The sequence below is a fragment of the Tachysurus vachellii genome, chromosome 7 (genome assembly GCF_030014155.1).
Source record: "Tachysurus vachellii isolate PV-2020 chromosome 7, HZAU_Pvac_v1, whole genome shotgun sequence".
Taxonomy (NCBI): domain Eukaryota; kingdom Metazoa; phylum Chordata; class Actinopteri; order Siluriformes; family Bagridae; genus Tachysurus; species Tachysurus vachellii.
This window is the reverse complement of record NC_083466.1, coordinates 11,821,299-11,832,287: the sequence shown is the minus strand read 5'-3', so window position 1 is coordinate 11,832,287 and position 10,989 is coordinate 11,821,299. Positions and strand designations below refer to the sequence as shown.

General features: G+C 37.6%; 1 protein-coding gene across 1 annotated transcript in view; it reads right to left on the bottom strand.

The window, feature by feature from the left end:
- LOC132848533 (nuclear factor 1 B-type) overlaps positions 1–2,925 on the bottom strand; it is a 90,602-nt gene extending 87,677 nt beyond the window's left edge. The window contains exon 1 of the mRNA XM_060874334.1: positions 2,772–2,925. Coding sequence (XP_060730317.1) covers positions 2,772–2,867 — 96 coding nt within the window. The 5' untranslated portion in view covers positions 2,868–2,925. The remainder of the gene's footprint in view (positions 1–2,771) is intronic.
- Positions 2,926–10,989: the final 8,064 nt, after the last annotated feature.

Sequence of the window (10,989 nt, the reverse complement as noted above, 5' to 3'; positions counted from 1 at the left end):
CTGGCATGCGTTCCCAAATTTTTAATTGACTGTGGGTTCTGATTAAAATCCCCCTTGGCTGGTCATTTTGCTCAAATTTGCCAGTTTTGCATTTTGCATTTAAAATTCTAAAACAGAGTGGTGCATGGTCACCTCTTCAATACATAAAAGAAATGATAAAAGTATACCAAGACACCTGTGTGCGTAAGACACCATGTTCCTGAGCATTACAGCCCAGTAGCCTTCAGAGCATATCATAAACACAGCCACTGGAGAGATTCCTCATTTATTTCTACCCTTCTACTAATCCTTTTAATTACTGCCTTAGTAAATGCTAATGTTATTCATGATTAGTTGGTATTATGCTAATCTCTGACCCACATTCGGCCGAGAAAGCAGGAGCATCGTCTGAAGGCCAGATTGCTCGGAGCCTGCACACAAACTGACATCAGTCTCCCAGCTGTACAGAGCGAGCCAGCCAGGAGCTTCCTGAGAAATAACGGTGAGAAAATCGTCAAAGAAAATGGGGGGAGGGGTCATAATCGTTTACCTTAATGAACGACTGTTGGCAACAAGGATTAGTGATAAATGCAGGTTTCCACTCTGCACAAACCACCCCAGCATCTGCTCTTTCCACTTCCTGTATGTCTTAGTTACTCTTTCTACCCTTAAGTCAGCAAACCTTTTTTATATACAGGAAGTTTTTTACATTTAAAACAAATCCTGCATATGCCATTGCAGTGCAGATTTATTTCACAAGCATAATTTAAATGTGTACAAGAATATTTTGTCCATGTAGTCGATACAAAGTTCCAGATTATTCCACCTGCACAATACATTTATAGTTGCCGTTATTTAAAGCTGTACGTCTTTTTGCAGTTCTAACATATAACTTAATTTAATTCACTTCAAAGGACCAGTCAGATCAGTTAACTACTATAAGAACACAATAAAAATGTAATGACTTTGAATTCATTTTAAATAAAAATCACATGGCTATGCTTATAGACCTTCTTTAGGAGCCACAGCCATAGCCTTTGTCACCTGTAAATGAACCTGTAAGTTTAAATGCAGTTCAGCATTCAGCAGGTGAGTCCTCATGTGACCTGATAGCTCTCTCTTGTCCCTTTAGTGTATATCCAAACCACAAACTGACAAGTTTCACCAAGCTTTACACAGTACATGCAGTAATTAGGTTGCCATAAATAATTGAGGTACTGAGAAATATAAATGTCTAAAACATGGAAAATAAATTATGTATAACAAATTCCATTAAACTACTAACATAATGCAATGAAAAAGTAAAGACATCAACTTTTTCTTGTGTATCAAACTAGTTTAAGGTTTGATAAATATTCTGACAATAAGATTTTCAAGTTATTGCACAACCTTATATTTACATACAGTATATATACATGGGTTTTAGATCAAATGTGTCTGAATTAATGAGTTAATTAAATATGAGTTTTAATTAAAGACTGCTCTCTAGAAATCTACATTATATTAAAATACGAAATATTTCATTTTCTTACAATTCATATAACAAATAAGTTTAATATTGTGGATATTAATAACAGTACTTTAGGTCCAAATGCGAAAGAAAGAAAGAAAGAAAGAAAGAAAGAAAGAAAGAAAGAAAGAAAGAATTCTTTCCACCTCTTTGTTGGAAAAAAATTTGCAGACTGAAAAATAATTTCCATAATTCCTAAAAAATCAAAATGAACCAAACAGCAGATTTAATCAAAGCCTGAAAATAAAAGTAATTAAAATGAAGTTCAAATTTTACTCCAGAACATGCACTTGTATAATGGCACACATAAGATGACAAGTTAACAGAGAGTGGAAAAGTGAAAAATTTAACCCTGAACATTGAGAAGGAATTAATATTCCTAGTAGACTAAGATATCCAGCAGTGGTTTCATTTAGTGCAGAGGCAGGACAAAAGTCCATTGTTCACCAGCAGTGCAAAATGAACAAACAGAGAGAAAAATGTCAGCAAGTGCAGGGCACGACCATATCTTAAACACCGCTGTGTTCATAAAAACCTGAAACAAGACCCAACTTTTGAAGCAGTGGCTGCAGCAGGAAAATTCCATCAAAATCATTTCGGCCGCAAATCGGTGTTGAACGAAGGCTGACACAGAAATAAGGTGAAGACTTGGATTTCACTTCTTTTCCAATTCCGAAATGGAGAACTCATGAGCCAACTGCTACAACTCAGAGTTACCACTTGCTGATTTCATCACATCGCAAAACTGGATCCAACATGGACTACAACAACACACGGCTATTACGATATGATCTGTAACCTATCACAGCGTGACAGACCGCTTTTCCCCCTGACGAGAAGAGAGTGGACTCCCCAACACAGCCTTAACCCTCTGACATCAAGCCAAGCGCAGGGTTATGCAACCCGCTCAACCTACTTGACCCTGACGACACACGCGTGGCCCCTGCACACACTTCGCTGAACAACACACATGCCAAACATCTGAAGAGGGGTCGCAATGAGAGGTGAGAGCAACTTCATGTCAAGTATAAGTTCAGCCAAATATTCACCAAAAGCCCGTGCAAGTTTTAAATGTAGGATGACATTTATAATACGTATATTTCATTTGTGCTACTCAAAAGACAATATGGTTTTTGAGTGTTGCCTGAAAAGCTTTTGAAATATTTGCAAACCTCATCAGCAATGCAGCAAAGAGCTCTGAAGGAGGAGTTACCTGGTCATACGTCTTAGTCATTAGGTATGGAAGAAAATATGTAGGGAGAAAAAAAAGAACCAAACTCACCATCCACCAGGTCCTGGCTGTCATGTCATAGCATAACTGCCATTTGATGGAGCCGTCTGCTGTTTTCCCAGCCATCGCCTTTTCAGGAGCTTTCATCAGGAGCAGCTCAGCAGCAGATAACACACCTAATCAAGCCTTCATCGGATGCCACACACTCAGCCTCATGTAGGCCAATCCTTATCACACTGCATTATGGGAAAATGCAGGCACACGCACACACACACACATGCACGCAGACACACACACACACACGCACACACATACACACACGGCCCTGTGCATAAGCAATGACTCCAGCCTCCGCAGCTGCCTATAATGACAGGATCAGGATCTGGAATCCTCTCTCTCTCTCTCTCTCTCTCTCTCTCTCTCACTCTCTCTCTCACTCTCTCTCATACAAGCACACACACACAAGCTCTTCAGGCAGGGCTTTAATTTTTTAAGCAGTGTACATTAGGAACATGAGTCTTTTGTGGCTTCCTGAGGAGTGCGGCAAGTGGGACACCAGTAAGGGGCTTTTGTGGGAAAACGCGATATAAACTTTATTTGCATTCTTGTCTATTCTATATTGTTTGACTTGTAGTTAGGACAGCCCTCCCCATATCTTCTCCACACACACACACACACACCCACAGCCATACACACAAACACTCGCACTTTAGCCCCCATCCCCTGACACCCTTCTAGTCAATGAGGGGAGGCCCAAATAGGAATTAATTTCCCTATACAAAAGCGGCGAGTTTCATAGACATGCGAGCGAGGCACGGTTCAGATATCACACACCGCTTACACGAGGCACAGAGATACTGAGAAGACAGATACAGACTGCGATATATTATTCTCAATATTTCCTTTTACAAGCAGGGTTTTTCTATATTATTTTTATTCACAAGGAAAGTCTCACATTTGTAATACCTGACATATGTTATTGAATTTGTGATACTTGAATGTTATTTAAATATGAAACCACAAATGGCCATGTGAAGCAGCATCAGTATCCCACATGGAGAAAAGATGAGCACTGCACATTTCTGATGTATGTGGTAGCATGTTGCTTGAATTTCTATTTTTTTTCCCCCATTTATTTAAATTACAGTGTTTAGTAAGTAAGTAAAGTTCATTCTAATAAGTATTTGAAATATTTTAAAAATGAGAAAACTATGATGATAAAGTGATATGTTATTAAATTGTCAAAGTAATTATAAATCTTATTTGTTTGCATCTATATTAAAAAGTATATTAAAAAAACATCTATTCTCATATTGCTTACACATACTACATGGACATGAAAATAACACCAAGTAAATTAAGTGTGTAAAAATATATTTGAAATCTATATTTCAATACTGTCACTGTAGCTGGTTGTTAAACACTAAATGAAGTAATGTTTGTGAGAATGTTTGGAAGTTATTAACCTCAGAGACATCAGTCTTAACAGGGAATTTTTTTTATTTGTTTTTTTCTTTTTTCTTTTTGTCATTTCTTTTCTTAAACTTATTTATATTTAGTTTAAGCTTTGATAAAGGGAAAGCTTTTGTACATATGGATGCTTATTATTTAGCAATTAGGCATCATTATATGCTATAATGTCTACACAAACTGCTCATTCACAAGGACTTAGATGGCAAAGATGCTACATATTTTAATATTAACTATAAGTGGATTAAGTTAGTTAGTTAATAAGTACAAAAAAAAAACTCATTAAGAATAAATAATATTTTAGTTTATTTTATTTTTTTACAAAAGTGGCCTGGCCAAGAAGGCAGCAAAAGACACAACAATTTACCATATTAAAGAAAAGAAAATTACATACATTATAAGATCAAATATTACAGACACAACTTCAAGCATGGCTATACTCAAAGTTATTTACCAGTGCCATAAATTCAACCAGTGAAGGGAGCACAGCACATTTTAATCCACATTGATGAGGCGGTCACATGAAGCATTTTGTTTTTTTGTTGTTGTTTTTTGCAGCTAATTAAACAAAGGGATCAACAAGTTGTATAACCTCCTTTATAAAAAAGAATTTTCTATTTTAAAAAGGATTTTTCTGCTTGTTTGGTTTTTTTTACACGTATATTTTCTCATATATAATGAATGACAAATTAGTCGGCAGGATTAAATTACTGTTATATAACAATGGGAAAATATGTACAACTGCTGAAAGGTTATAGATGTCTGAGGAGATGTTTATGGAACATTTATGGAAGGAGCTTCCAGTATGAAAACACTGGAAGGTTAAACTCCATGGAAAAGGACTTTGTGCTTATAAGACTTTTTGTCTTATTAAATGTCTAAACTATAGTCAATCGTGATGTGCTGTTCATCAATGAATAATTTTATAATCATTGCAATATTGATGTAGTATAAAGAGAATAAACCTTTTTATATGCCATTTAGGAAAATATTCAGCTTCGTGGCGGTAAGAGCATTGCCCGGTATTGACTATTTTCCTATAACAGCTCAGCCAGTTGTGTTTTATTTCTGATGGCAACATCCTGTTTGTTTAAGCTTTCGTTGAAAAAATTCTGACAAACTCAAATAAAACACACACGGACACACATCCTAACCACCCAAGGGCACATCTAATAACATGATCATATATACGTCATGTTACTCTTTCTCCTGAGTGTCCAAACATTCAGACTATTACAGGTGACTTTTGTTAATAGCAGCATTCATAAACTTGCTTACAGTAATTCAAAGTAGCATTTTTCCTCCTTTTCCTATATTTATTTAACCACTGGCTTTCCCTCAAATGGCAGCAGTCAGGTTATACCAACATGCAAAAGCTTGTCTTCTGAGAGTTGCCCTCATGACATGTAGATCTGAATCTGAACATGTGCTTTTCATCCCACTCGTGCTACATTGCTTTTGATTCTCAGACACGCTAGCAAATGAACGACATTCTCACTTTTGACATTTCGAGTGAGCGTCAACCTGCCTCCTAAGCATGCGTGGTGGGCTTTGGGGAGTGAATGCCAGCTTTGTGCCATGTTTGGGACTCTCTTTGTAACCTATCCAGACCTTTTTCCCTCGGCTGCAAATTCCCAACCTCCGCCTCCTCGCAGAATGTTCCCGCCAGTGGCTGCTTCCCTCTGAGTGAATTGTTGGTTTGTGTGAGACCGTGCCTTTAAGTCAGGGGCGCAGTGCGACTGGCATCCGAGGGTCGAGGAGGCATTTCACAAAGCAGCACGGCCTTGAAGAATAACCCCTGCCTACCCCCTCAGTGCAGTGGTGTTCTTTATGTCTGTAACCTTTCCCACATTTCTGTAGCGGCCCAAATGGCGAGACGATTCATCAAAGCCTATAGTTTAAGTGTCATATGTTACAACAACGATATTCATTTGCTACTAAATTAATGGTAGAGCATGCCAAATTAATAATTGTTAGGGTGTATTTCCAGGGGTCCACTGAATAAAGATTATAAACTTTATAAGAATGGAAGTAGTTAATTCAAAGACGGGAAAATCTACAATCCTACATAACCATTAGCTGTAGACGTTATGGATAGCAGAAGGCAATATTTAAAGATTTTATCTAATAAACAGAACACATTTCGATTTTTTTTAAAGACATCTGGGTTTGTAATATATGGGCTTAATTCCGTGTTTGTATTTATTCCATAATAACAGAATTTAGGCCCACATGGGACAGGCTGTCTGGCAATTCTAAGAAAAGAGAGTGCTGGTTTGTGTTTTATTCCTATAATTCGACTACTTTGTGTAAGCAGATGTCAACAACAGGTGGCAATTTGATAATTATGCCAAAGTCAGTCAGGTTTAATGTAGGTAAATAAATTCTGACAGTATGTTCACATATTCAGTGTAAATTATTAAACTTTGGTTAGATGGCTCATTTTTCATTTATTGTCATAATTAATTTTTTTTCCCACAATCTACAACTACCAAGGTGTTAAAGATGATATAGTTATTATGGATGTAGGTCATACTAGTTTTTATAATTTTTATATTTTCTAATCTAAAATTCTGTTTTTAATATAATCTAAAAATCACTTTTTAATAAATGTATCATTTATAATTCACAAATTTAGGTAAAATATTTCAACACTACATATTAAAACGTAATGACTGGTAGAAATTTTGTGTAAGCTCAGAAATAATATACTCTTGACTCTAATATATTAATATAATACTGAATCACATTTTGACCCTCAATAAGATCAAAGGACATAATAAATGTTTAATTTTTAACTTCTCTAATTATAAATAACACATACATAACAGTCAGGTTTCCAAAAAATAAAAAGATTTTCAGATATAATCTTAGTTAAGATGGTGTGCTTGGTGTTTAAATAGTTGGATTATAATCCTCAAAATATGATTTTATAAATCTATTTTTGACTATTCTATGATTATGATTTTTTTCCCTATTTCTTTAACACTTTAAGGCTCTCTATAACAGTACCCAATGATCTTTCCCTGTTGTTTTATATATTTTTATATGGTTTATATGCTTTCTTATACATTTTCTAAGAGAAGAGAGTCTGCCATATATCAATCTTCATCTCTTCATTAATCTTTAGTAACTGCTTTGTCCTGTTCAGAGCGATGGTGGATCTGGAGACTAGGATGTGAGGTGAGACAACACCCAGGAAGGGATACCAGTCACTCACGATACTAGTTACTTATCAAAACATACCAGCATGTGGTGAATTGTGGAGGTAAGACAAACCTGGAGAACCTGGAGTAAATCCACAGAGACAACATGCAAAACTCCACACAAACAGAAACCCAAGATTAGAATCAAACCAGGTATCATGTGCTAGATTTTTTCTTTCAAACATATTATAAGATTAATTGACATTGAACAGTTGACATGGTGTGAAAGTGTTTGAGTATGGTGTTAGGCCTCTAAGAGCCACCAGAACATCTCAGTGGTCTGTGCTATATAAGCAGCATGAACACCTTCCTTCCAATTGGTGTTTTGATGATCCAATAACATCCAAGGCAATAACTTCTCCCATAAGATAATCAAGTCATTAGTTTTTTTCTCTTAATGTATGACCCACAGAATTAAGCATGATATGTGTTGTGTGTATTTTTGGAGCAGTGGTAGATCAGTAGTAGATCAGTTTGAATCTCAAAACAGCCTATTATCCACTAATAGGACTTGATTAAAGCCCTTAATCCTCACTTGTATCCACTTTTTATCACCATAGATAAAATCCTATGAAAGTAAATTAATGTTCATACTGATTTTACTCATTTTAAATTTTGTTAAGTTAGAAAGGTATCAGAGGAAGTTGGTCTGAATACAAGTTTTTAAACTATGCTTCTAAAATGTTAACGTTAAAAATGACAAGTTGCGACATAAAAGTTTAATATTCACACAAACATTTACGATGGAGGAAAGTCAATATATTCCAGAATAAACATAAGTGCAATAAAAAAGTTTTTTCTACTATACATACTGTTCCTATAGGCCAATGCAAATGACCACCTGTCACTCCACAGAAAAAGAAGACATCTGCTTTAGGACAATAAGAGGGGGACAATAGGAGTTAATTGACTCCAGTCATAACATACGTGTTTGTATGTCCCAGGAACATGGTTAGTCAATCAGAGAAAAGAACAAGACCACACAAATCATACATGAATAACCACAGACTAAATTAAACTAAAATAAAACTAAATGAAAATTTAACAAACCACCAAAAGATAAGGCACAGTTTATATTAACAGATCGTCTCTGAAGCCGGTGACACTGAATAGTAGAACAGGATCAGTTGCCGTACAAATACCCACTGCTCATTATTTTAGTATTAAGCTTGATAATTAATTTCAATTATTCCTAAAGGTTTAATTATCATCAGCATTATTTCTAATATCAATTATGTATATAATAAGAACAACGTCCTTCGGGTCATGTTAAAACGAAATAATGTTTGTTCATTTGATTATTGCCTCATGAAGACAATGTAGTGGGAATAAATAATTAAAAGAACCCATCTCTGTTCACTTGCACTGGTGTAACCCATGGCGATCCAACCTTTTCAATGAAGTCTGTCTGAGGAGAGTGAGAGAGTCTTGTGTTTGTTTCGAGGTCAGCACTCACACTCTCAGTGTCCTGGGAGCAACATTAAAGACTTTCTGCCAAGAGTCTTTTTTTTTTCTCCTTTAGAGGGCGAGGTGGCCCTGCCATGACACAGGCAATCCTTTGGGGTGGCTCAGAGGAGGTACGAGCAACTGTCAGTCAGAGGAAGAATATGCAGCAGCGGGGAAGCCCGTCAGCACTGACAGGGGCCGTCATTCACACCACGGCACTGAGGAGGACACACACCGAGCCAATCAACAGAAACCCTGCTGAGGACAGACAGCATCAGGACGGGAGGCATCCAACCATGACGATGGAGGGCGGGTGGCTTTTGGGGCTTTTGAGGGTTCAGCAAGAGTTAATGACAAGACAGACTTCTCCGAGGTAGAGATATAGATTTTCAAATTCAGGGTTTGGATCATGTAGGGAATGCAACACAGAGTCTAATTCCACACTACATTTCAAGGACAACCGCAAATGTATGCAGTGCCTACAATTTACGTATCACATTCCCATAGTAGGCAGCTAGCTAGATGCCCGCATTCAGTAAAAAGCTACATGACATTCCAAATGACCCTTTTTAGGATAAAGGATGTGAATAGTGAACAAGCCCAGCAAGGAAGTTCAAATAAGGTAGACATGGGGCAGAGATAGGTTTCAGAGTGGAGCTAACTCATTTGGGGTTTAGCCACCACCTTTCAGCAGGGCACAACGAACATCCACCCGCGCGCACACACACACACTTTACCGAAATAGTGAATTGTTCTTTATCCACCACACCATCCAAAGCTCAGTATCTAAAAGACGTCTCCTCGCAACCATCCCCAGCACTGCGGTATTAGGCCTGCCAGCCCAGAGGAAGTACATAAGGAGCTCTTTGTTAGGCTGTACTGGAGAGACATTGTGTAGAATACAGTGCCTGCCCAAGATAAAAGGCTTGCCTTTCCTCTCATCTAAGCAAAGTTTATCCTCCCCGAAGTCTCCCCTTTCTGCTCAGCCGACAAAGGGATGGCTTCAGTCGTAGAGCACTTTCACTTATCAAAATGTCCATCACTTGAAGCCATTTAGATCCAGTGATGAGAAACGCGTCATACTTCACTGCTCTCAAGGAAAATTTAGCAGATTAATGAAGATCCCAGTACAGCATTACATCAACTATGTCAACTATGATCAACTATGGTTTAAATTTTCATGACAGAGCAGACACTTTTTAGATAAACAGGTTTGTCCATTGGAGAACCATAAAATCTATTCAAGAGGGGTTTTTTTCAGTTTCAGTCAGTGCCACTAGTGAGGAAATCATAGGCACATTCTTTGCAGGATTAAAGCCAGGCAACTTGATTCTGAGTCCCCGGCTCTCAGGTGGTCCTCAGAGAGCACTCTGAGACTAGGAGTCATTCAGTTCAGGACTCAGGTAGCAGAACTTCCTGTATAACAATGAGCTGAGTAAGGAAAGTAATGCAGTATATGGCTTCAGTTTGAGACACCTTTACAGGACACCTTAAAGCAGCTGGCAGGCTTTTAGTGAAATTTTCGTAAATTGTACTGACTTGTACTAGATCATTTTAAGGGTGATAGTTTGTACTGGGAGGAGAGACATTCCTATTTGCCTCATAGATATTGTCCCCAGCTCGTTCTACAGCTGTTCTACGTTGCTTCAGAAACACAAGACAAAGGACACTGTTGGTTCATCAGGAGATTCACATTTTCTGTGTATTAAGTGAATAATCAGATATACTAAAAAGGTCTAAGACGATGAAAGATGTGTTTCTAATATTAAAGTCCTTCCACAATGCTTATAGTAGGAGCTAAAGTTATACGGACTAACCTGTTAGCAAAATTTTGTTTCCCTGAGACTTAAAGGGAGAAGATGAAACTTGTCTACAAAACTCCACACAAGTGCACAATGACAGGTGCCAAAAGCCAAAGCCATGGTCATGGCCTACATGTTTACGGTCCTGGGGACATACCAATAGGTCTCGTGTGTTTTTTTGAGCACTGAATAAACAGATATAAGGCATCAGGGCATTGGAGATGCCAGGGACTCCAACTGGCAACTCAGTGCAGCACTTAACTGTCACATCAGCCATGTGTGGCATGGTGCCCATCACCAGAGAGACGGTGGCAAACAGCAGGGCATGAGCCTGAGAGAGCCAGA